The 24,933-nt window shown below is 46.5% G+C and overlaps 4 protein-coding genes across 12 annotated transcripts; 2 read left to right on the forward strand and 2 right to left on the reverse strand.

The window, feature by feature from the left end:
- The first annotated feature begins 388 nt into the window (after positions 1–388).
- On the forward strand, positions 389–7,390 carry FUNDC2 (FUN14 domain containing 2). The gene is made up of 5 exons (XM_071758023.1): positions 389–533; positions 1,053–1,203; positions 2,529–2,604; positions 3,208–3,342; positions 4,843–7,390. The coding sequence occupies exons 1-5, from the start codon at positions 515–517 to the stop codon at positions 4,918–4,920; spliced, it is 459 nt and encodes a 152-aa protein (XP_071614124.1). The 5' UTR covers positions 389–514; the 3' UTR covers positions 4,921–7,390.
- A 715-nt stretch (positions 7,391–8,105) lies between these two features.
- CMC4 (C-X9-C motif containing 4) lies at positions 8,106–18,393 on the reverse strand. 7 transcript variants are annotated; one of them, XM_071758031.1, is made up of 4 exons: positions 18,277–18,337; positions 17,814–17,869; positions 12,711–12,778; positions 8,106–9,558 (listed from the first exon to the last, which is right to left on the reverse strand). In XM_071758031.1, exons 3-4 carry the CDS (start codon positions 12,766–12,768, stop codon positions 9,395–9,397), a joined length of 222 nt encoding a protein of 73 aa, XP_071614132.1. In that variant the 5' UTR covers positions 12,769–12,778; positions 17,814–17,869; positions 18,277–18,337; the 3' UTR covers positions 8,106–9,394. The 7 variants fall into 7 exon arrangements, with proteins under 7 accessions (XP_071614132.1, XP_071614133.1, XP_071614134.1 ...); XM_071758032.1 differs by having other exon boundaries at positions 17,789–17,869; positions 18,277–18,333; XM_071758033.1 differs by having other exon boundaries at positions 17,818–17,869; positions 18,277–18,299.
- On the reverse strand, positions 12,711–14,610 carry MTCP1 (mature T cell proliferation 1). Of its 2 annotated transcripts, XM_071758026.1 has the most exons (4): positions 14,471–14,610; positions 14,199–14,369; positions 13,995–14,046; positions 12,711–12,778 (listed from the first exon to the last, which is right to left on the reverse strand). In XM_071758026.1, exons 1-3 carry the CDS (start codon positions 14,576–14,578, stop codon positions 13,999–14,001), a joined length of 327 nt encoding a protein of 108 aa, XP_071614127.1. In that variant the 5' UTR covers positions 14,579–14,610; the 3' UTR covers positions 12,711–12,778; positions 13,995–13,998. The 2 variants fall into 2 exon arrangements, with proteins under 2 accessions (XP_071614127.1, XP_071614128.1); XM_071758027.1 differs by lacking the exon at positions 12,711–12,778 and having other exon boundaries at positions 13,811–14,046.
- A 145-nt stretch (positions 18,394–18,538) lies between the features above and the next one.
- On the forward strand, positions 18,539–23,647 carry BRCC3 (BRCA1/BRCA2-containing complex subunit 3). Of its 2 annotated transcripts, none has more exons than XM_071758015.1 (8): positions 18,539–18,827; positions 19,215–19,334; positions 19,962–20,049; positions 20,550–20,638; positions 21,223–21,278; positions 21,866–21,997; positions 22,532–22,575; positions 22,880–23,647. In XM_071758015.1, the coding sequence occupies exons 1-8, from the start codon at positions 18,747–18,749 to the stop codon at positions 23,029–23,031; spliced, it is 762 nt and encodes a 253-aa protein (XP_071614116.1). In that variant the 5' UTR covers positions 18,539–18,746; the 3' UTR covers positions 23,032–23,647. The 2 variants fall into 2 exon arrangements, with proteins under 2 accessions (XP_071614116.1, XP_071614115.1); XM_071758014.1 differs by having other exon boundaries at positions 18,572–18,851.
- Positions 23,648–24,933: the final 1,286 nt, after the last annotated feature.

A 24,933-nucleotide genomic window follows, 5' to 3' on the forward strand; every position in this document is an offset into this window, starting at 1 on the left:
GAATTAACGCACGCACACTCTACGTGCCCCCCCACGCACACACCGCACACGCACGCACGCACACACACACTCTACGTGCCCACGCACACGCGCGCACCCTCTACGTGCGCACCCTCTACGTGCCCCCGCACACAGCCGCACACAGCCGCACACAGCCGCACACAGCCGCACACAGCCGCACACAGCCGCACACAGCCGCACACAGCCGCACACAGCCGCACACGCACGCACATGCACACGCGCACACTCTACGTGCCCGCACACACACGCTCACTTTATGTGCTCTCACGCACACACACGCACGCGCACTCTACGTGCCCGCACACACGCACGCGCACGCGCACACTCTCCGTCCCCGCTCTCCCCCCCCCCCCCCCGCGCACGCCGCCTCCCAATGAGGCGCAGGGGGTGCGGTTTGGGTGCGGCCACGTGAGGCGGCGGCCCCGCGCCTGCGCAGTGTGGTCACGTGCCCTCGGCGGCTGTGCGGGGGCGGTGCGCGGAGGTCACCGGAGCCATGGTGGTGCCGGGAGGAGGTGGGGCAGGGCAGGGCTGGGCTGGGTAGGGCAGGGCAGGGTGACGGATGCGGGTCCTACCACTCCCCTTCCCTTGACAGTGGGGTTTCCCGTGCCCCGCAGCTCGTCCCACCGCCACTGCCCGCGGCGGAGAGCGCATCGCGTGCCCTGTGCGGTGCAGTTTCCTTTGGCGATGTGCGGTGACCGATACCGAGGCCTGGCGCTGCCTGAGCGCTCCAACTGACGCAGGACGCTCTAGGGGCAGCTCCCGGGACGGCCTCCCGCATCAACTTGTGCCCTTTCCTCAGGGACAAGACCTGTGGGAACACTGAGGGCGGTGTGGGGTTCCGGGGACTGGGTCTGAGGGAGTCTGAGGGGCCTTGGGGGTGGGGTCTCAGGGTTCCCAAAGGCTCTGGGGGGATGCCAGGCCCCGTGGGGTGTGTGGCTGGGTGGGGATCCTGTGCCCCTGGAGAGTCCAGGCAGCTGGCAGGGGGCTGTGGGACAGCATTACCTGGGCTGAGCCTCTCCAGGTGCTTGCAGGTGCAAAGGAGGAGTCGTTCAATATGCTGGACCTCACAGAGTACACCAAGAGTCGGCCTTGGTGGCGCAAGGTCTTCGCCCCTAACTCGGGGTCCAGCGCTGAGAAGTACAATGTGGCCACACAGCTGGTGATTGGAGGGGTCACAGGATGGTAAGATGTGCTGCTTGTGGCAGGCAGGATGCCTGCAGGCACTACTGCTTTTAGTGACACACTGACAGGTGCAGGGACACTGACAGGTAACTTACCTGTTAGTTTCTCAGAGAAGGCAGGTGTCCAGCTTCCTCAGCCCGCCGTGCCTTGGCATGTTCTGCTGAACTTCAGCATGTGGAGCTGAAGAATTGAGAATTTTTATCTCCTAGGGAAGAAAATGGCCTTTAATTTTTGAGGTGAAATAATTCTCTATAAATTTTGGCATAAAGTGGTGGTGTTGAATTTAAAACAGGCCTCTTGGGACAAGGTTACCTTTCTTCCCTGGAGGTGGATGTGTTTCATGCACATCCCTCACAAAAATGTCCTGTGGAGGTGGCTTGCTGCACTTGTCTGTGTGGTTCCTGGGGTTTCAACTCACTTGTAAGTGCTGGGACCTGTTTACTTGTAGCTTTGTTTGCAACCTTGTTCCCACAGGAGCACTGAGTTGAAAACTGGGTGTAATTACCCTGCTTTTCTTCTTACTGTACCTGTCATCTTCATGTGATATGGGGATAACTGCTTAAAAGTGTGTGACAGATCTTCATATTCTGATTTAAAAAAAAAAAAGCTGGACATCTCTTTCTTGTTTCTTTACTTCATGTATATATTGATAAATATCTGGATAAGAAGAGACTGCTGTGTTGTTTTGCAGTGCTGATAAGGAAACTGGTCAAAGTAAAGTGCTTTTTGGGTGATATTATACACTATCCCTTTTCTAGATGACTGAGCAATGTGGTAGCACCTGTGTGTGTCGTGGTGTCTGCAGTGGTGTTTTTCATGTTACTGTGTGTAACTCAGTTTGGAGATCAGCAAAGCTTTAGACTACTGCTGTCTGCTTGTTTCAGAATTTTTCTCTTCTGAGAAATGAAAAGTAAGCAGTTCCTGGGCAGCAAAGGAGCTTCCCATGCTCTGTCATGGAGCAACAGCAGATGTACTGCTTCCCTTCAAATATGATACTAGTTGGGGGAAAAAAAAAAAAAAAGAAAAAAAGCTAAAATCATTTTTCTGATTACTCTTGTAGGGGGAAGATTTATGTTGCAGAGATAAAAATCTAACTGCAGCAGGCAGAAATGCAGTAGTGAGAAGTAAAAAGCTATAAAAGTATCACTTTTGGATGGGTGCAAATCTTTTCTCTTTCTGGGTGCATGTAGATTTCTTCTGCCACGTGCTAGGCTGTCTCTGAGTCTTGTGTTAATTATTGCCACAGGCAGCCTGGCCTGTGGAAAGCACGCTGAGGAGTGTGTGTGGCATCTCATTCTCCTGACTGAGTCCTTTTAAATTTGTAGGTGTACTGGATTCATCTTCCAGAAAGTTGGAAAGCTGGCAGCAACAGCAGTGGGAGGTGGCTTTTTCCTGCTTCAGGTGTGTATGAACAGTGGGCCAGAGCTTTCTGAGGACTGTGGGGACAAAGGGCTGTGTAGTGTTCATTATCTGTTGGTACCTGTGGGGCCAGTGCACTGCTCTTCCAGGAGCTCTGTGTGGCCATGGATGTCATGTTCTGGCTCACATCTGAGTCTTTTCCCTGCTTGTTCTTTTGAAAGCCAAAAGCTTGCTCTGAGCAGGCAGAGTTTCACTGCTGAATCTCCCTGGCCAGATAACATGTCAGTAGGCATGAGCAGGATATTAATAGCTGTGTCCACCCATAGCAGCAGGAGAGCTACAGAAAGCCATACAATATATATGGCATTTCTGAGGGGGAGGTGATGCCAGTTTTACAATGGATGAGAGGCTGAAACAGGCTGTGCTGCAATGTGTGTCCTGCTATTAGAGGATTACTGTGGGAGGCAGATATTGCAGGACAGTTAATACAGCTACAGAGTTGGTCCTTTGGTCAGATTTTGTGTACTCATCCTCTCAGCCCATTGGACCAGTGTGTGGGAGGTGGCTGTAGTCAGGGAAGGTGGGTGGGCAAGGGGGTCTGTTGAGCCATGGTCATGATGGGCTTTCCACCCTTCAAAACTCCAGATTGCAAACCACACAGGATACATCAAAGTGGACTGGAAGCTAGTAGAACGTGACATGAACAAAGCCAAGCAGCAGCTGAAATTGCACAGCAGTGGTAACAAAGCGTGTCCAGAAGTGAAAAGCAGAGTGGATGAGGTGAGGCAACTCTTCCAGGGGTTGTACAGGTGTTTAGCTGGAGGGACAGCACACAATGGGATTGACTCTTGGGCTGTCATAGATCTATTGTTGTACAAATACAAGGAGGAAACATTTGTATGACAAACTGGAGAGATGGCAAAGTTATCTTTGCATATTTAAATGCATCTGGTATTTAACATCTTTGTTGGAGACATGGACAGTGGGGTAGAGTGCATCCTCAGTGAGTTTGCTGACTATACCAAGCTGTGTGGTGTGGTTAACACCTTAGAAGGAAAGCAGGTGATCCAGAGGGACCTTGACAGGCTGGAGAGGTGGGCCCATGCCAGCTTCATGAAGTTTAACAGAACACCATGCCAAGTGCAAGTCCTGCATCTGGGCTGGGTAAAGAATGGATACAGAGCAGCCCTGAGGCTACCTTGGGGCAGGTAACAGATGGGAAGCTTGATGTGAACTGCCAGTGTGCACTCACAGCCCAAAAGGCCAACAGCATCCTGGGCTGCATCAGATGAAGGGCTAGCAGGGTGAGGGAGGTGATTCTACCCCTCTGCTCTTGTGAGACTGTTCCTGAAATACTCCCTACAGCTTTAGAGCTCCCAGACCTGTTGGAGAGGGTACAGAGAAGGGCCACAAAGATGAGGGCTGGAGGACCTCTGCTACAAACACAGGCTGAGAGAGTTGAGGTTATTCAGTCCAGAGAAGAGAAGGCTCTTGGGAGACTTTTTAGTGGCCTTCCAGTACCTGAAGAGGGCCAGAGGAAAGCTGGGGAGGGGCTTTTTACCAGAGAGGGTGGTGATAGGACAAGGGGTAATGGTTTTAAACTGAAAGATGGTAGATTTAGGTTAGATGTTAGGGAGAAATTCTTCACCATGAAGGTAGTAAGATACTGGAAAAAGTTGCCTAGGGAGGCTGTTGATGCCCCCTCCCTGAAGGTGTTTAAGGCCAGGTTTGATAAGGCCTTGTGCAACTTGGGAAGTGTCCTTGCCCATGCAGGGGAGTTGGATCTTGGCTGACCCATCCAACCCTTCTAACCATTCTGTGGCTCTATATTTGAGACAGTGGGAGTGGCATGACACCAGCTTACCATATGTTACTGCAGATTCCTTGGGGTTGGGAGAGAACATGCTGGTGTTGTGAGGAGAAATGTCTCTTCAGTTTGACAAGAAAAACTAAGCAGGTTGGTGGCAGAGTGGCCTGGTTACCATGGACTCTGCTGTACTCTGGCCTGGCAGACATGTTCAGCAGCCCCTTCTATCAGACTGACTTCTGGTTGTGAGAGATCCCTGGGGTCTTTCTGTGGATCCAGGCTGCACTGGGTCTGGATCACTTCAGGAGCTGTGTATGCAAACAGGAGACTGGAGAGGGAGGTCATTAGATAGGATACTTAACCACAACAGTGGCCTCTCTCCAAGCATCCCTCACCTTGGAGAACAGCCTCAGGGATTTCTTCTTACAGGGAGGGTGTGTTAAACACTATTGGCTCTTCTCTCCCCTGCTTAGGTGATCATATTTCTGAAGAAGAATGTTATCCTGACTGGAGGGTTTGCTGGAGGATTCCTGCTCGGAATGGCATCCTAGAAACGGTGCTTCACTCTTCATGCCCAGCCTCCCTTGCCCTATCTACTGCTTTTCACTTAGAAATTAAAGGATGTTGCCAACAGGTTCAGGTCCCTTCAGCTCACAGATCCCAGTCCTTATTTTTTTACAGCACTCCTGATTTCCAACATTTTCCTCTTGATGGTGCTGGAATCAGTCTGAAAGCTTGTAACCCTGTGTATCATTGCAATTCCTTTCCCTACCAAATATGCCAGTCACAGATTGTCTGGTGAGCTGCAGCCTCACAAACGTGATGACAGAAAAAATCTCTTAAATGTCTTTCTTCCCAGGTTACCAAGTACATTTGTCTGCCAGTGTGTGTGTACAACAGCTTTTTAGAACTATTTAGCTTGCACTTTTTCTGCCCCAATATCTGGAAATCCTGTGCTTCCCTCTGCACAGAGATGGTGTGTGCAATTCAAAATGTTCTTGGCTAAGTTGGGTGAAGAAGTGTCAAGGGACAGTCTGGGCTGTGTCCAGGGTGGGTGGATGGATGAGGAGAAAGTTCATGCATTGTGTGGTACTGGGGATTCTCCTGCTCTTCCCAAACCGTTGCACTTCAGGTGAATGGACCTTTGCCTTCTCCTCTGATATAATTTGTACCACTGACTGGAATTGCAGCACCGGTTCTGCTGATGGAAACTGAGCATCATAGGTGACTCTCCAGGCTCTTTGCTCATCGTGTGTTCTGAAAGTCACCAAACTTCCTGCACAGCAGAGCTCCTTTCTCTCTTGCTGAGTGCTCAGCCTTTGAAATGTGCTGAGGCGCACTCTGGTGGTGAACGGGCTCCCAGCGTGCTTGCTCTGTCTGTCAGGTGCTGGCACGGGCAGGATGTATTTCAGCTCTGCTACTACTTACTGTAAATCACCTTGGGCCTCAGACTGTTGTTTCTAGATCTACCATGACCGTATCTGGTGTCGTTGGAGCTGGTGATGCTTTTAGAGTTGTAACTACACAGGAGAGGGCTGTAGGCAGGAAATGCATCTCTGCTTAAGGTACATTGTACTGGTCTGGGGTCCCTGTTGCCACTCTACTGGAGTGGTGATGAGGGAGGATGTGGAACTGGAATACAGTCCTTGATATGCCTTTGCAGAGCACAGACTCCATCTCCATTGGTTCTGCAAGTAAATTAAGTGAAAAAACTTGGAAAAAACCAGGGAATGGCTCATTTCTGTACCTCCTGCCTTTTTTATGTTCCTTTCTTCTTTGTGTTTTCTCATTTCCACAAAAAAGAAAAGCTACTTGCTTAATTCCATCAGCTGCAGCCCTTCTGCAGGTGATGAGGCAGTCCAGATGCAGAGCTCAGCTCAGCTGTTTTTAGCAGTGTCACAGTGCAGCTGTGTACAGAGCAGAACTGTAGCCTACAAGAGAAAATTATTAAAAAAACATAATCCCTTGGAAGTGCACTGGCTGTGCCAGGCTGGCGTTATAGCTTTCTGGAATACAAGGACATGGATGATGGATGGGTGATTACCTCCATGTAAGGAGCAAAGGGAGTAAGGAGTTCTTGTAAATTATGGTTTTTTAATGTGAAAGTCAGCCCATCCTTCTCTGGGAAACATTAGGGAATAATGGTGTGCATGGATGATGCAGCACCTCACTCATCAGCTGTGCTGCATCTCCAGTGCTGTGTAATGTCCTTCTAATCATCCACTGCTGTTCTGGGTGATTAGGAATGGAGATCACTCCTTGTGAACTGCTTAAAAAGCTGGAACAGGAGTTGTTAACAGCTTGCAGTTGTCAGCTTTGTTGATTGGTGTTTGGGAGTGAGTGACAGAAGGTGGTGGTGGCTTTGGAATTTTTTGGTAGGAATTCTGCCAGGCTGGTAGTGCCTGAATTTTTGTATTGCAGGGTATTTTGTTCTGTAGGAAAATGGTGCTCCTGCCCCTCTGCCTGGTGCTGCACTTGGGATGCACTGTTCTTCACAGAGCTTTCTCCAACAACAAAGCTCAAAGTAAATCATTAGCAGGCCTTAGGGATGTTTTCCAGGCTCAAATAAATCACTATTTCTGCCCAGCTCCAGCACAGGCTGTAGTCATTTCTGCTCCTCGAGGTCTCGAGTTGCTGCTATGGAGAGGAATGTCCCAGAGAGGGAGCTAAAATGTCTGTTACTGCTCAAAGGGGAATCAAGTGACAAATTCACGTTGAGTTTGGTGTGGATGCAGGCAGAGAATGGACAAGAATCTTGGGATCTGGCTGATCTTTCTGCTGTGCTAGTGTGTGGCTTGTGGTTTGCACCACTGGATGCTGTGGACACGCTTCTTCAATGTTGCAGGTGCCAAGATGAGTTGTTCCCCCTGTCCCTCCTCCTTCTGATCTTGTTTCAAACAACCTCTGGTGTCTGTTTCAGTACAAGAAGGTTTAAAACACACTAGGCTTTTAAAGGGTTTTTATATATTGTATGTAAATGCTTGTTGAAGTGATATTTTATTAAACAGTTTTGCTCTAATAGCTTCTGTGTGTGAGGCCTGTTGACTTTTTGGGAGCCAGCATGGTTTTGTCTTACCCTGGATATTCTGTTTGACTCACAGAAGCAGTTACAGACAGTCTGGTAGCATGAGGTTACCAGCCCTCCCTCTTCCTTGCAGGGGTTATATTATGTATATATATACATATATATATATATATATATATATATCCTTTTCCCTGGTGATCCATTGGTCAGTCACCCCTGTTCCCAAGAGGTGCAGTGGTTCTGGGGCAGGAGGGGATTCTGCTGCCAACCTGGCTTCAGAGTCTTCCTGCTGAGCAAGTTTGCTCCACTCCAGAACAAATGGGCACAGAGATGAGGCTTCTGTTTCTGCAGGCACAACATAACCCTAGATACTTATTTTAATTATCTGTCAGTGACTTTACACTGCTTCTGCTCAGATGAGGCAAAAGGAGAAAATGAGCTACTTCTCAAGTGTTAGAGCAGTTTTACAATGTTGTTATAACTCTCCCCAACCTTTCAGGAATACTAAAACCCTTCTTTTAAGTTTTGTTTTGTTTTATTTGGGGGGGAGGTGGCAGGAAAGGAAGACTAGCCCTGAATCATTCTGATCTTGAGTCCTGATTATACCTGGTTATACCAAGCAGCTTCTACTTAAACATGATGACAGCACAAGTAGCTCAAGGACTTCGCAGCCATGTTGTATTTTCAATCAATAACCAAACTGAGACTACAGTCTGTTCCATTACTTTATTTTGTATCATGGTATTTCAGAGCAGTGAATACAAATGGTTTGCTCTTTTAGGCTTCAATACACTGAGCTATTGTGCCTAGACTACAGTGGTCTGTTTACAGAAGCTGTATTTCATAGGTTGTACTTGATCACAGCAGGAAAGTCCTTTATGCCTACATCTAACAACAGAGTTAGGGACCTAGTGGTTTGAAGTCTGGTATTTAGGTGCCTAAGCCCTGTAACTTTGTACCCACTGAGGTGCCTGGGGACGGAGAGATTTGGGCAGCTCTGAAGGGTGATGCAGGAACTGTCTACCGAGCTCCTCTTACAGGTCACAGGAAATTCTGCTGCACAGGTGACAGCTTTTGAAAAGCCATCTCTCCCTGGGGTCCAGTCACAGCCAGCTTGGGAATGAGTCTGGAATGCTGTGCTGAAAACAAGTGCCTTCAACTGCTTGTCCAGTAAGCAGCACTGAAATCAGTTCTTGGATCTAGCCCAGGGCTTTGTGACAGGCCTCTGGGTACCAGCAAAGGGAACTATGCTGGGTTCATAACATATTGCTTAAAGGTTTTCAGTTATACATAAATTTGTAAATTTCCTATCAACAGTCTGATCTTTCAAATTAATATTGCTTTAAAAATAATACTATTTCTGTAGCAATCCCTGAAATAATGTTTCTGCAACATCTTTGTCATGCTAATAGTGTATAGGCAATTCAAATATTAAGTAACCAAAAGTCTGTCCAGTGGGGAAGTGAGGCACTTAAGCAAAGTGACCCTGTAGTCACTTGTGATCTATGCAAAATCTAGGAACAATCCCCAGAGCTGATTTCCATTCTTGAGCTTGAACCACTGGACAGGCAAATGTCTGGAGCATGATGGCAGCAATACCTTTACTGTGTCAAGGTGGACTTGTTTTATGTGTCATGCTTAAACTCACTCACTCTTCTGATCTAATTTCCTGTACCTCCCACTCCAGAAGCCAGAATAACTTGGTTCCAGTTCTCCATTCTGAGAGCAAGAATGGGTAAGAGTAAGGTAAGCATTCTGAAAACAGCAAGTTGACTTCTCAAAGACACAGGTGCAACGCAAAGACAATGTATATGATGTTTTGGTACAGAAAATAAAGTCTGATAACCAGGCCATCTGTTGGTACTGTGTTATACTTTTTGGTGTGCTGGAAGGTGTGTTCTAGGAGCAGTCTGGCTTTCCTGAAAGTCTAAAGAAGGCTTGAAAAAAACACGAGCTCTGCAGATCAGTCCATGCTCCACATCTGCTGGAGCTGCATTGTGTTACTGAGGTGGTAGGGGAATTCCTTCTGGAATCACCTTAAACTTTTTTCTTTCTTCTTTCTCAAACCCTGAACAACAGATGGATCTGCCCTTGGGGTACCGGGCACAGCACTTCCTCATTTCCTGAAGCACAGATTCACACTTAGACTCCATGTAGTTGTTCGCTGGAAAATAAGAAGGAGACATTAAGTCTGCAAAGGGGAAGAGGCTTTGTCCCCAGAGGGGACATTTTCTGGGCAGCTTGTTTCTCTCAAAAGTAAGATCTATTTACAAGCATTTCATAATTTTCTCTGCTCTACAAAAACCTGTCTTTAGTTTCAGCAATCTAAAGCCATGCAAAAGCATCCTTGCTGTTGTGGATGGGAGCATCTTCAATCCCCCAGTTTTGTAGTTATCCCATCTAACCACAATAAGAATGTTGCCCTTCATTCCTTGCTTTCTTTAACCTGTGTGCTTTTAAGATGAATCTTGCCATCCATGATATTCAACCCAGTTGGCTTGTTACTATATTGTTTACATAAACAGGGACACATACACCCTTCAGCACTGTGGGATTTTTAAAAAGGAATGGGTGGGGAGCACAACAGCCAATCTCCTACCAGTGGCCTGTCACTGGCAGGCTGTATCTTTGCCTTGCAGCCAAAGCAGGCAGTATGTTAGGAGGAGTGCTTAGCCAGATGCCAGCAGCTGAATCCAGCTGCACAGAGACAGTGACACATCCATCTTCCACAAAAAGCTCCCACCTCTAGCTCAGGATGTTGCTTAGGCACATAACTGTTACTTGACCTCCTCTCACTTTCCTTCCTCAGCTCCTCTTGAACACTGACAGAGCTGGGACATGGGGCTAAATGAACTGCTAGTCTGACCTGGGATAAATGGGCTCATGTCTGTGCATTTGTACTCCAGATTGTCTTTGTTTCAGGCTCAGAGATTTCACTGCATTGGGAGGTTCAGGCACTGCAGAACACAGATGGTTTGTCCAGCATCCTTTCTGCCCTAGTGTTCTGCTGTCTGACACTGTCAGCTGAGGTGGCAAAGCCCACACTGCTTTGCAGAGCTGGCTACCAGGATCTCTCAGAGAAGCCCTGGGGGTATGTAAGCAGAGTGAGCCTGAGGCTTGAATTAATAACTAACTGCCTGTCTGCATAGAAGTGCAGCCTGTGCAGAGCTACTCCCTCTCTCTTGGATTAGCTACATACCGGCTACACAAATGCACTCACCCTCCCCCCTCACTGATTTTTGAAAGACTAAAAGCAACAGCAACCCAATGTGAGACAAACACAGCACCCACTGGAGAGCCCAGAAAGGATCCATAAACACTTTCTGGTTAATGAGCAAGTCAGCTTGCTCTGATTGCTGGGCTATGGTTCCCCAGCTGGGCTGGTGAGAGACACAAGCACAGAGGTCACCCCTGAGAAAAAGGTTATGGTAGTGTTACTGCTTTGTGCCACTAGGTCATGGCAGGCCCTTGGAGATTAGAGCTCATCTCCTTGCACCTGACAATGATGAGTGCTCCAAGGCTCTTCTAAATGTTCCTCTGCCTTTGCAGTTTTTTTTCTAAAATTACACCTACATACGAGCACATCTTTGCTATCTGTCAGGGATGCAATGCTGAAAAGCATGACAGTCATACAGTGGATAGCAAAACACCAGAGATTTACAGCAGGCAAGAGATTTACTTCCTCACAGAGGAAGTAGGCAACATCTTTTGGAACAATGGCCCACTCCAAAACCAGCCTTTGAAAAGCCAGCATATTCCAAAGAGCCTGCTTCCACCCTCCATCTTTCACACTTTGTACATTGTCTTCATGTATTTGGTTTAGGTGCCACATACATCATCTATCACACTAATTGTGATACAGTGGAAGAGTGGAAAGGAAAATTGCTTTGCTGTCAGCTCAGCTGCTTCCTCTGTGCAACTCAGAAAACTCCACAGCAGGATAATATATGAACAATAGCACTCCAAAATGATAGCTAGAGAAGTGGCAGACAGTGGAGTGTACATGTAGCAGAATCAACAACCTTTGCTAACACATAACCATTCAGATCAAAACTACACAAAACTGCACAGGTAAAATACTTGGAATAATCTGTTACAAAAAAACCCACTGTCATAGCTGAGACCAAAACATGGTCAAATACCAGCTTTTAAGTGCCTACAGGGAAAGAATGCAGCCCTTCATGTGAGAATGCTTTAAACCACAAAGACAGTAAAAGGCAAATGCTGGGGACACACAGAGGGTGTAGTTTGAGCCCTTGCTCTGCACAAACACTACTTCCAAAAAGCAATCCTGGAAACAGACATCTATTAATAATTGATTATTGATTTCTCCTGCTTTTTCCCAGATGTTTTTCTTTCTGTGTTCCTACCTGCACAGACTGTAATAACTATGTTTGTTTGATGCAAAACCATCCCTCCACTTCCCTAGCAGGACCCCCCTACTCTCTCCTTGCTAACCTGCTTTTCTGCAAATAAATGAAAAGCAGAAATGAGTTGCTGTGGAGCTGGTCTGTCTGATTCAGCAGTGGCAACACTGGGCTCCTGACTCATTGTGCCTGGGCTAACACCATGAGTTATTCTCACGTCAGGATCAGAGTGTGCTGGCTGAAGGCTCCACCAGATGACTGGCAAAGAACTCTCTCCCATATGGCTGAGCTGCCTTGGCACATATTTTCTCTTAATTATTCCATAAGGCAAATCCTTTTCTAAGAAGCAATCAAAATAGCTTAAAAATATTGTCCTCTGCAAATAACAAGCCTGCTCTCTCCAATTCATGCTCCCAAAACACATTATCAGATAATATTTAGCTAATCTGATACAAAACAGCTGTTAAAGGTCTTCAAAAGGAGACCAGCTCATACCTTGATACCAGATCACAGACACTAACTGATTCCTGACAAAGTATCTCTCTGACATACCTTAAAACACCCCTGGAGCCAGAAGCTCTGCAGTCTTCTCACACCATACACCCACTACCACAATACTCACTCTGTAAGAGAGCTTATTATAATGTCTATCCCTGCCTACAGCTTCATCCCAAGACTAGACATGGGATCTCACTTACTAGAATGGAGAATACTTAAATAAGCACATTATTGTTACAAACCAAACTTTGTACTAGTAATGCCCCATTATTTACAAACACAATGTAATTTTAACAAAACCAGACATTATATTTTTGTTTGGTTTGCAAGTAGGTGATGCTTATGCGGTTACTTCCTTCCTTCTGAAGGTAAAAGGAGAACAGGGTTCAGTTAAAAGAATTAAGTTCCACCAAAAATCAAGACACCAGAAAGACAAAATGACACTTGGTACCTTGCAAGCATTTCTGTATTTCACAGGCTTGTTTCTGGCAGGGATCCTTCTGGGACATGTTCAGAGAACTAAAATGATAGGAAAATGTTACTGTAGAAACAACGAGCTCCATAGGGGGTGGGGCTGGGAGGGGCAAAACACTATCTTAAAGCCAAAGCTCTAAAAAGCTGCCAATTTCCCTGTCTGTCACAGTTCAGAAAACATCTGTTGCTGCCAGCCAACATACACAAGAATTCTCTGTGTCTGGCTGACAGATGACAATGTGGACAACAAATACAGCAAGTTTTACGTTGTGAGGACTGAATGCCTTTTCCTTTCCTCAGGCTGGAAAGTGGCCTTTTCCACTCTGATGCACAAAGATACCAGCAATGATTCAAACCAACATGGATGACTAATTTTTAACAGTTCCGGTGTCTCTAAGCATTATACTAAACCACATATTTGTGCAAAAGCCCTCTACTTGAGCTCTACACAACCTAGGATTTAGTGTTAGTTATATTACTGCAGCTTGAGTTGATTTAAAAAAACAACTAAGTAAAACAGCTTAGTTTTGAATGTCTCATAAAGATAACAAAGAGGGCTTTGTTTTGTTTCAAGAGAAAGCCACCCCTAAAAAACCAAACAGGATGGAGGATCACTCTACTACATCTTGTTCAGATATCTAAAAAGCAGGATTTCAGACACTTGGACTTTCTGCAGCTGAGACACCTGTAAGTCATCCTCCCTGAGAGACTGAAAGACAAGAACTTGCAGTGCTGGTAGTTGGATGGGAGACCTCTCCAGAAAAGCACCACTGCTACTGAAAATGGTGGTGGGACTTAAGCTTCCCCTGAGCCACAGTCCTACTCCTGCCCCTGCCCAGAGCTGGAGAGCTGCTGCCTTTCAAATTTCTGATAATTCACCAGCCCACAGGACTTTTCAGTATCACTAGGACATTATTTCTAGCATCCTGGCCAAACTCCACTTGGGGCGATTCCATTCTGCCTAACTAGAACACCCCCTGATATTTCACTTGGACACAATACTCCACTGCCTGTCCTACACTCTTGTGTGATGTTACTGTATGTTGTTTAATTGTTTCCACCCCAGAGGCAGCTGCATTTCAGTGTGGAGAGAATCATTTATTGTACAAAATACACAACATTTTCCTAGAGCCACTGCTCTCATACAAAAATACTGTTTTATTTTGTATTAAAGCCGCTGCTTTAATACAAAAACTCGTATTAAAGAATGACTGGGAATAAACAGAGCACAGTACAAAGCAGGGGTAATATCTACACATACCAGATTAATCACCAGGCACGAGTTTAAGCAGCAGTTCTTCAACACCACCAAGCTGTAAGCGACAGGAAAATTTTAATACGTCTACAGTTACCGTGGCTGAGCTAATGGACTTCAACAAAATAACAGTCCTCTGCCGTCCCTCAGGGATCTCAAATGACTTCACAAACAGGCATGACTATGGTCTGTTGTTGCCACCATCCTTACCATGAGATGGTGCTCTATCTCCCAAACGCGAGAGTTACTATCCCTGTACTGCTCACCCTGGGACAGCTGCCACATATGAGGCAGCCGGGATGGGGGTAGCTGGCTGGGTCGCAGAGCCTCACCCAGGGGAACCTGAACTCTTTGGATCCGAGCCCTCAGCATACCTTCCTCCTGGGGGAAAGTAACAGAAAGAGCAGGCAGTTACCGGCAGTGCAGCAGAGGCACCTGCAATAGCAAAGCTACAATCACTGGGAAGCTCAAAGTTCACTTGCCTCTTCTGCAGCCACAAGCCACGTTTTGCGGTGCTCATCACAGTAAACACCTACACGTCGTACCCAGAGTCGGACAGGAGGAGCGCCAGCGTGCCCTCCTTCTGCCATCCCCGGTCACTTCAGGATGCTGCCGTTAGGCGGATGGGATCACCCCGCAGGATGCACGCATGGTCTCTTTAGCTCTGAATACATTGAAGGAGAAAGCTCTCAGACCTGAAAGGCACCTCTGGCTGACATCTGACTTATTGTATGAGGTTCTATGTGCTGAAACGTCCCTAGAAGTCAGACTGCAAAACTAAGGTGGTGCCTAAGTGACCAGGAATTTCATGAGAAGCTGCAGAGCGGGACACGCGTGCCGGGTGGAGTTTGTAAGGCATTCTGAGGCAAGAGGTGCTACTGGTACACAGTGAAACCCTGTGAACATTGGCTATGCCTATTTCATTAACAGTCCTATTGGCAGTCTTTGTGAAAAACTGAGGGAGGGAAGGAAATGATTTACACAGGAGTTCCGTGGCTAAGGATGGTCTAAATCCCAAAAGCAAAACTTGTGACAAGAGGTGAAATGAGCTTAACGAGAACAAAGATCACTCTGGAGACAAAGCCTGAAGCTCCAAATGCTCCACTCTCATTTCTGGAACTTGCAGAGCTGTCATTGTGAAGGGTCCTTCGTCTCATCTCTCAAGAGGATGATGGCAGCATTGTCCATTCACACAGAAGCTTCTTGTGACTTTGTGTAGTTCAGTTTTTAGATGGTTACAGAAAGCCACCGACAGCAGCAGGGGAAGAAGAATTTTGGACATTGAGGTAGTTCTTCCTACCAGAATTTTTTGTTTAACAGCAAGTTTATCTGTATACCAGTTAGATCAAGCTGAGCCATTAGCAAATGAAGGTCAGGGGCAATGATTCTCTCTTTGGACCCTAGGAGAGGTAATCAAAATGGCACAGACAGTCTTCATTCTTTATCTAGGTTTAAAGTAGAACAGAATTAAGCTGCAATACATTTAACATCCTCCTGCTCTGAGGCAGATGCAATATTCCTATCCCAGTGAAACACAGAGGTCTTCAGAAAACTCGTAAAGTTATAAGGCATATTTCAGACAGGAGCAATAAAATCTGGGTGAAAAAAACAAAGTAGGGAAAGTCAAGAAGAGGAAAAAAATGTTATACATTGGGGTACATATATAACAGTAAATATACTTCCATGTTGCCTTCTATATCTTACACCAGTGCTTCTCCACTTCTTTGAATCAAAGGATCAATTAGACTTTTTGAAAACAAAACACCATCCACAGATCAGCCTGAACAGCACTGCCACAGTATTTTAATTTATAGCACAGAAAACTTGAAATATTCTTTTATTATTTCTTTTTTATCCCATTCTGTTTGTTGTCTTGCTTGATGTATGGGAATGTGTATGTGCATTAAAAAAACCACTACCATTCCAAAGACCATCCTGAGATATTGATACATCCATTCCAACCACTGCCCCAGCACTGCATCACTGGCACTTAGAGGAATGTGAAGCCCAATAACACCTCAAGAATAAGCTCTGATGGTTAGAGAGACATTTCTGTAAGTCCTTGTCATTCTGCTTTACCATAAGTCACTTCATAAATTTAAGCAATCCTTCTGTCCAACAGTGTAATGCAGCAATTGCCACTGCTCACTTTTCAGGCAGCTGAATGTAATCACCCTGCTTGGAATTTGGCCAGGATACTCTCCTAGTCTGCAATAAACTGCCAAAAGCTCCATCACGACCAAAAATGCCCAAGAACTTGCATTTGTACCCCATTTAAAGCTGGAATTTCTACAGCTCATCATCCCCAGAACCAGAGGACTTTTCAGTATTGATAAAAATATTTCTCAGCAAGTAATTTTCTATTCCTGGAAGGTTTCCTATTCAAATACTAACCCAGTTCAGTCCTGCTGAACTACATATAAGAGGACTCAAGCACAACATGTATGTTTGTGTTCACTGTGTATGCACATGGCAGTAAGGACAGACACAGGATTGACAGGACAAGGGCTCATGCAGAGGACACAGAATGGGCAGCAGTTAACATGTGTTTTCACCCTCTGCCCCCACCAACCTGCCCCAAACTCCCTCTGAAATCCATAGGTCTGAGTTCAGTTGCCACAGTTCAAAGGCCCAGTCTGGCCTCTCTTTTTAACAGTCTCTAAGGCTGTTATGATGCTGGGCAATTAGTGCCACAAATAAAATCCTGAGGTCAGGCAAAACCAGCAGGGTTTGATGTGAGACAGGTCTGTCTTTAGTACTCATACAAAAGAAACAGGAGATCTGAAAAAGCATGAACCTAAGACATCTGCACCTGGAAGTTTAACAACAGAAAAACATATAAAATGTCTATCTCTGCAGATTTTATCAGAAAGCAGTAAAAAAGCCTGTAGGAAGACGTGACTGAAAGGAGATGGAAGCTTACTTATATTTTAAAGAAGTTATAAAACCTGTTTCTTATATTGCTTGTCTCATAACCTATTAAAAACCAACACCACATCCAATAAAATTCAAATCACCTTAAACTTGCAGAATCACAGCATCATCCTTTGACAGAGATTTTAATGTTCCCAACAACGTAACTGATGAAGTCTGAGCTGCTTAAGGTATTGATCTAGGGAGACTTAAAACCCAGTCCCCACAGACAGGAACAAGACTTACATGTATTCTTTCTGTCCATCTCAGCATCACACCTTAGAAATTTACTGCTGTTCTGGGACCTGGGTGGATTTCTGAGCCATACAATATATGAATAAATGTGAAAATGGCCAGAAGAAGGATTGCATCTTGTGGTGAATACAGTTTATTTTCCTTTATATTTGGTACATTAACGTATTGTATGAAAACAGTGAAAGAAATTGCTCCAGCTGACACTTGACCATCCCCAGAGCTGGAGCTCAGCATGCTGAACAAACCCCACTTTTATTAACTTCTACTTTAAAAAACATCTAGGTCAGATTGTTAGAAGAGTTCAACTGCCTTTAAGTACCAACAGAAAAAAGCAGTGGTGAGGCTCAGTGAATTCAGCAGTGTTAACAGAGCTTCTGGACCAAGGTTTGCCTTCTAGTGGAGTGCAGAGGTGCCTGTGCATGCACACCCTCCAGGGGCTCAGCTTTCCTGAAAAACCCAGCCTGCATCTAGCACCAAGTCAGGGATCGAATGAACTGTCTGCTCAGCATGTTGACTCACTCTAAACATGCTTTTTTTTTTTTTAATTGTTTCCTTTGGTTTGGATTCTACTTTGCCTGGAGCACAGGCCCCAAACAAGCACTTCCCTGACTCCACTCTCCCCTCTGCCCTACCTACTGAGGGGTAGCAGATGCTCACCGACCAGCCGCGGCTGTCCAGCACTTTGGGGAGGGAAGGTCTAGTTTTGGTAGGATCTAAAGAAACAGGAAGACAAAAAGTAACGCACATTGTCTGGAGGCAGGTCCGGAAAAGGAAGGGAAGGACGAGGAAAGGGATGCGGGAGCCGGGCCTGATGAAGAGCCAGCCGAAGGGGGGAGAGAGGGGAGAGGGCGGATCGGACAAGGGCAGCAGGGACGGCAGAATGGGAGGGGAGTTTGGGACCGGTGCGAACGGCGTGTCTGCCGTGGCGAGTCGGAGGCGGGAAGGGCCGCGGAGGCCCGGCCGCCCCGGCGGGATTACGGCGCAGTTCGCCTCCATAGCAACCGCCTCCCACCCGGGCCGGGCCGGTGGGGCCTCGACGGCCGCCCCTGGGCATGAGACGGCGCCGGGCAGAGCGGGAGGAGCCGGGCCGGGCCCCTCGGGCCGTCCGCCCGTGACCTACCTGCAGCCCTGCGCCAGGTGACAGCCACCACTGCGTGCACCGCACAAAGCCTTCCCCCGCACGCCCGTCTGACCCTGCGGCCTACACCCGGCTGCTTGCCAGGCCCCAGTGGCGGCCACGCAGCGGAGCCCCTCCACGAGCCGCGTCAAGTCGGACCGCGCCGTCCCGTCTTGTCTCGTCTCGTCCCTCTCCCTTCTGCCTCCCGCACCGCCCCGTCCCGCACCGCGGCAGGGCACGGAACCCGCTGCATTGCGGAACCTCGAAGCCGCCGTTCGCGTGGGCTACACGGTGCTTCCGCCGCGGGGCACCGCTCGCCTCTCCGGAAGGGGGACCGGAGCTCGGCCGCCTCCATTCGCTGCAGCGCCGGGATCGGGCCCGCTGCCGGGAGCGCTCCGCCGGGATCGGCCCCGCTGCCGGGGGGGAGCGGGCCTTGTCCCCGCCCGCTTGCACGGCGAAGGGGCGTCGGCAGCATGGCGGTGCTGGCGGTGCATTTGGAGGCCGATGCTTTCCTGGTGTGCCTCAACCACGCACTGAGCACCGAGAAGGAGGAGGTCATGGGGCTCTGCATCGGCGAGGTGCCGGGGCTGGGGGGGCTGCCCCGGGGGGACGGACGGGGCACACCGGGTGGGGGCTCGTGGCCTGCGCCGTGCGGGCCGTGGGACCGCGGTCCGCGGGTTTTTACCTCCGAGCGGGAGTGGGTCACCGCGCGGGGAGCGGGGCACAGCGCTGCGTGGGGCGGGTCCCGGCGCTGCCTTTTGCTTCCCGCTCCCACTCGCTCCAGCTCGTAGTTGAGCTGCTGTAAAAGTCAGGAAGGGTTTCCAGCTGCGTGCCCAACTCTGCTCTGGTGCGTAGCTTTCCCCTGCCGCGGGGCCTTTTCCTTAAAGGTGTTTTGTGTCTTTAGAAGAAGGAATGATTGCGTTTTCCTTCTGTGTCGTTAGGTTGACACCAGCCGAATCGTTCACATCCATTCTGTGATCATCCTGCGTCGCTCTGATAAGAGGAAAGACCGTGTGGAAATTTCACCTGAACAGCTTTCAGCTGCTTCCACTGAAGCAGAGATATCCTTTGGTAGAAACAGCTGCAAAGTCACCACTGAAGTGGTTTAGCTCAGATCTCCTTTTATTTGCTCTTTTCAACTTGTTATAGTTTTCCTGAAGCTGTTTTCCCCCTTACAGCTGTTTGGTTTGGAGGGCTGTGCTGGCAGTCACCATTCTCTGGAGTCCTTATTACTTCCAGCATTTGCACTGGAAGTCTGTTATAACTGGGATTTTTTGCTTTTTGTTTTTTTATAATTTCTTTGTATTTGTTCACAAGTAAAACTGAAGTATGTTTTTGGGGGAGTGTAGACATAGCAGAATATGAAAGGCTGACAGGTCTGTTTCTAAGTGTGATGCACTGGGCAGCCTTTTCCTGATGTACACTCAAGGATGCTGTTTTGGACAGCTTGCTGCCATCTTGTCACTGCCTCATGCAGACAAAATCCAATTTTCTTCTGCAGCAGTGGCACCCAGCAAGTGCTGGGGAGGAGGCTTCCATCAGCTTCCTGCCTCCTCTCTTGTCACCTCTGAAGGAATCTGGAATTCTGTTGACTGATGAGAAGCTCTTTTAGAACTCTGCTGGTTTTCCTTGTACAGAAACACTTTGTTCATTTGCTTTGGTGTCAGAAGTCACCTTGACTCACACACAGGTTGGCTGAAATGACAGGACGTCCCATGAGAGTTGTGGGCTGGTATCATTCCCATCCTCATATCACTGTCTGGCCATCACATGTTGGTAAGAGAAGTCTTGGTCTAAGTTCCTTATGAAAACTCACAGCTAGCTAATTATATTTCTCAATTTAGTGGATTTTTACAACTGTACATCCTGTCTATCAAAGTCTAGCATACTCTGTATGTGTCCTCTCCTGGTGGGCTTCAGAAACACAGGGTGTGGGGAGTAGTGAAAAAGCTGTAGGAATCATAAGCCTGCTGTGGTGATCTTTGACATCTGTGAGTGTTCATGGAAAAAATGAAACTTTCTTGTGAAAGAAGTGTGTATCTTATATATATATATATTTTTTTTTTTTTGATAACTTGGTTTGTATTTTTAAGATTTGCTATTCAGTTACATTTTTTTTTTTTTTTTTTAAGTTAGTCAACTGGAGTAAGCACTTCAAAGTAAAGCTTTTGACATTTGTTACCAAATCCCAGGTCACACTTCAAAAGGTGGCAAATCTTTTCCCACTCCTTGAGCTGACCAGTGGAGTCCTCATTCTCTTATCTCTCTGTACACAGATGTCCGCACACAAGCTATGTATCAGATGATGGACCAAGGTTTTGTAGGGCTTATCTTTTCTTGCTTCATTGAGGACAAAAACACAAAGGTAAGCAACTTTAAAATGTCAGTAAAACCTCCAGATACTCATGAGAAACATTAGCTCCAGAGCAAAGCTGAAATCCTTGGGTGCAGCCTGCAAAAAGGGTTGAGCTCTGCTTGGAGCACAGACAAAGCAGGGCTAGAATGGTGATGTTTGGATTGGAATCCCAACAACAACACAACAAGTCATTAGTTACTCTGTGCTGATCCACAGCCTTGATTTCCAGGGCTGGGCTGGTACTGGGGTTCTGGGGCTGCATCAGGTGGCAGCAGGGTGTGTGTGCACTGAAATGGGTGAGAGCCCTTCAGCTGCTCCCTCCACCTCTGGCCCACTTAGGAGATGGTGCTGTACTGTGAGATAAGCTGTCAGTGATGGCCTTGTCTAGGTTTTCCAGGTAGCTATTATTTAAGATTTTTTAAATATCTAATGGGGATTTTAACGTGTGCTTGTGCCAGGATACCAGTCAAAGTGAAAAGCAACTTTTACAACCTGTTAAAGTCCTGTGTGAAAGCATATTCTGTGATCTTAAGAAACGTGGTTATAGATGATCTTTTTGCCCTTGGAATCAGACTTTCTGCTGTCTCTCTTAGACAGGCAGGATTCTCTATACCTGTTTCCAGTCCATTCAAGCCCAGAAGAGCTCAGAGTGAGTACAGTAGAAGTATCTTATGTCCAATGTCATGGTGTATTTCACCTCTCTCCTTTCTGTCTCAAATAAGTGGCTCCTCAGGCTCATCATGAGGAGCAAATATTGTAGAAAGATTCCTGAATAAGATATCCCTAATTCTGCTAATGTACACTGTTTGAAGAGATTCTACATATTAGGACTGATTAATCTAGCCTAGATAATTGAGTAGTTTAGGATTTGGTTTAGGACACTGTAGTCCAGGTGTAAATTTATGCTGTAATCCTGTGTATAAAAAGCCTTTTGCTTTCAACTAAGGAGGTCAAGGCTTCAAGCTTGCTATATGTAAACTGCCCACCAACTTCACACACTCTGTGCATCACGTTGTCAGTACTGGCCATCCAGCTGTTTTAGCATTTTATCATTAACATCTAAGACAAGTTTGTGGATCTAGAAGGCTCCCATTTGCTTATAAACTCAAGGATGTGTTCCCAAAAGTAAACGTGCAACAGTGCTGTGCATTGGATGGACTGTTGCAGGTTTGTATAATTCTTTTTTTTTTTCAATCTCATCTGGTTTGAAGTTAATTGTGTCTGATACCCATTTAGATATGAAAGGATTGAAATTCCTATTCATGTTGTTCCCCATGAAACCATTGGGAAAGTGTGTCTGGAATCAGCTGTAGAGCTGCCCAAGATCCTTTGCCAAGAAGAGCAGGATGCCTACAGGAGAATTCACAGGTAACAGCACTGGGGCTACATTCCTCTCCAAGACTGTCTTTGCTAACATGTTCTACTGTTGCTTTTGCAGTACCATAACCTTAGCAGGGGTATGGAAAATAAGGAACATTAGCAGCTCATGTGCCTTTATATGAAAATGGGTTGAATAGCTCCACATTAAGGACTTCAAGTTCTCTCAGTCTTCTGCATAAGAGCTCAACAAAATGCAGCTTGAGCATGCAGGAGTGAATGCTGGCACTTCAGTGGTGTGTCTGTGTGTGGCAATTATTAGTGTTTATACCAGGATAAGAGTGCTGACAAGTCTGAAAAATGATATTATGTATCAAGCTTTGGTTTTTATTTCTACCTCTGGTGGTTTCTGTGCTGTGAGGGCTGTGTTATCCTTGTGAATGTACAGGGCCTCAACAGGCAAAGAAGTTTAGATGTATCTGCAGTGCCAGTGACCTGTAGGTAGCTGGTTCTGCAGGCTGGGTTTGCATGAAGTACAGTTCAGTGCTGTCTTGTCATTAACCTGCATTCTGTTCATTCTCTTAGCCTCAGCCATCTTGACTCTGTAACCAAGATTCATAATGGCTCAGGTAAGGATTCTTTTTTTTTTTTTTCCATGGAAGAATTTAGGATGCTGCTCCCAGAGTCCAAACAGTAAAGCCTTGGTCAGGGATTGGCTTGATTCTAACTCTGGGGAATAGTAGCCCACAGCTGTGTAGCAGCTCTCCCTTTGGCATAAAAAGCAATTATAAATAACTATAAAAGCAAAAACTTTTGTCTTTTGCTGTTCCATACAGTTAATTTTCAATCACAAAGCTCTTGGCTTTGGTGCTGTTACAGCACACAGGGGGTTTTTGTGTGTGCACTGGCATGTTATGTTCTTGCTTTTTCCAGTGTTCACAAAGAACCTCTGCAGCCAGATGTCTGCCATCAGTGGGCCACTCCTTCAGTGGCTGGAGGACAGACTAGAGCAGAACAAACAACGAGTGCAGGAGCTGCAGCAGGAGAAGGAGCAGCTTCTGGAGGAACTAGCAGCTTTAGAGTGAAGGAGGAAATGCAGACCCTTCAGAAAAGAGACATGAAAAAACTCTACAAGACCTGCTGGCTGAATGGTGGCCCTGCACTGCCTTACAGTGAAGATTCTAACTGTGCCTCATCTCTTGCTGTGTGCAGCAAGGAGCATTTCTCCAGGATAAGGGTTTTCTCTCCCTCAGCTTGATGAAAAGCATCACTATCTCTCCAGATGTTGTATGGTGCAGTGCAATTCCAGCTCAGTGATGGGGTTGAGCAGCACTTGAAGAGACTTCAGTTCTGGAGTGCACACACCAAGGGAAAATGTTGTTTCCCCCTCCCCTGTATTTTCACAGAAGTCTTACTGCTTTGCATATATTCCAGGAGCCTAGAACAGGAGGGTTAGAAGGGAAGAGTGTGTCCCTGAAATCATACCTGATGTTGCCAATTTCTGCCTTCTAGTAGCTTTAGTTGATGGTGATCTTCTATCTAGTAATGTTCTGGATTATCCAGCCAGGCATGAAAGAAGTGGGAGGGAAGCATGGGAAGAGACCTGGAAGAACACAGGATCTGTGCTCAGCATACTTCAAACCAAATAAAAATTCCAAAGCCAGAGCTGTTTGGAGTAGAAATAAAATGGATACTACAGAGTGCCAGTGCCTGCATTTTTTGGACATGGTCTGTATTCTCTTACTTTATACCAGGCTGTCGGATGCCCAGCACTGAGGTTCTCTACAAAATGGACTGATGGTTTTGATGGTTCAGTGAGAGGATCTGGGTCCTTTCCAACAGTTAAAAATATTTAGATGCTCAGAAAAGAACTGAAAAGATATGCAAGCCTGTCCTTCTTACCTGCTGAACTTAACTGCAGAAGTTTTACTAGATTGAAATGGAACAAAATACCTGTTGTTGAGCTAATCCTTTAGATGTGATTGCTGTTGCTTTTCAGAGTATCCTCCATCATGTCATCTGCATTCTGTTATATTATTATCATGTGAACAAAGGAACCAACAGCACAGCTGAAGCTTCTGTTCTAGCTCCTTGGTTCAAATCTAAATCCTTACTTTAGATGAAACGAGCCACCTGCATTATTGCAATGGAGGTTGTGAGATTCCTAATTGGCTTGACTGTTGCTCTGGGAGAGTGAAGGTAACACAGCTGAGAAGAGGCACTCCCTTTCCAGTGAACAGACAATATTGATGAAAAACCATGAATTGCTGTCAGATCTGGAAGCCCCTGAGCCAGCTTGGTTTTGTCAGAGTTCACATTTCAATCCTTTCTGCATCAATATTAAGCAAAACCCTACAGCAGAACTTCTTAAGTGAAACACTAGCTACTTGGTTATGGGGTTTTTGGTTGGTTTTGGTTTTGTTGCTGGTTTAATTTTTTCTTGAAAGTGTTGTGAATAGTATTTTTCTTTATTAGTTTTTGAATGGTCATTGGAGACTCTCTGCCTCCAGGCTTGATCCTCTAGCAGCCCAGGGCCTCATGGACCTCCAGTGCAAACTGCCAGGGGCTCCTGCCATGCACACCCCGTATAAAGTAAAACAGAGCTCTCCTGAAGTCCAGGTCTGCAGTTCTCTAACTTGTTTTGGTTTGCTTCTCTCAAGATCCCAACCAGGACTGGGTAATCCCAACTGGATTGCCACCCCTCTCTATGGAGTCTAGGGCCCATTCCCTCTTAAAGGTACAGACAACCCCTAGTAGAAAGAACCTAGTTTGGGTTTGAGCATAACCTCCCCCTATCCACTCCCCAAGCAACAAGTTTTATCCTTTCAGACTCAGTATTTGATGGGCTTAAATCTGTGGTACCAGTCACCTTGTTTCCATTGCTGTACCCACACCCACAGAGCATTTGCCACCATCCATCACTCAGCATAGAGATTTTTCTCATTAAGTAATATCTAAAGCCAGCTTGATGGCTTTCACTTCTGCAA

Source organism: Heliangelus exortis, chromosome 14 (genome assembly GCF_036169615.1).
Source record: "Heliangelus exortis chromosome 14, bHelExo1.hap1, whole genome shotgun sequence".
Taxonomy (NCBI): Eukaryota; Metazoa; Chordata; class Aves; order Apodiformes; family Trochilidae; genus Heliangelus; species Heliangelus exortis.

What these genes read in the sequence shown, in the direction of transcription:
- FUNDC2 (XM_071758023.1), top strand. An exon ending in GTGGCTTTTTCCTGCTTCAG is followed by an intron (nt 2,605 to 3,207) that starts GTGTGTATGAAC and finishes TCAAAACTCCAG; the next exon opens with ATTGCAAACCACACAGGATA. An exon ending in TGAAAAGCAGAGTGGATGAG is followed by an intron (nt 3,343 to 4,842) that starts GTGAGGCAACTC and finishes TCCCCTGCTTAG; the next exon opens with GTGATCATATTTCTGAAGAA.
- CMC4 (XM_071758035.1), bottom strand. Translation starts at nt 12,768, where the DNA reads ATGTCCCAGAAGGATCCCTGCCAGAAACAAGCCTGTGAAATACAGAAA. An exon ending in AATACAGAAATGCTTGCAAG is followed by an intron (nt 9,559 to 12,710) that starts GTACCAAGTGTC and finishes CTTATTTTCCAG; the next exon opens with CGAACAACTACATGGAGTCT.
- MTCP1 (XM_071758026.1), bottom strand. Translation starts at nt 14,578, where the DNA reads ATGGCAGAAGGAGGGCACGCTGGCGCTCCTCCTGTCCGACTCTGGGTA. An exon ending in GGCTTGTGGCTGCAGAAGAG is followed by an intron (nt 14,370 to 14,470) that starts GCAAGTGAACTT and finishes ACTTTCCCCCAG; the next exon opens with GAGGAAGGTATGCTGAGGGC. An exon ending in AGATAGAGCACCATCTCATG is followed by an intron (nt 14,047 to 14,198) that starts GTAAGGATGGTG and finishes TGTCGCTTACAG; the next exon opens with CTTGGTGGTGTTGAAGAACT.
- BRCC3 (XM_071758014.1), top strand. Translation starts at nt 18,747, where the DNA reads ATGGCGGTGCTGGCGGTGCATTTGGAGGCCGATGCTTTCCTGGTGTGC. An exon ending in CTGCTTCCACTGAAGCAGAG is followed by an intron (nt 19,335 to 19,961) that starts ATATCCTTTGGT and finishes TGACTCACACAC; the next exon opens with AGGTTGGCTGAAATGACAGG. An exon ending in GCCTACAGGAGAATTCACAG is followed by an intron (nt 21,998 to 22,531) that starts GTAACAGCACTG and finishes TCATTCTCTTAG; the next exon opens with CCTCAGCCATCTTGACTCTG.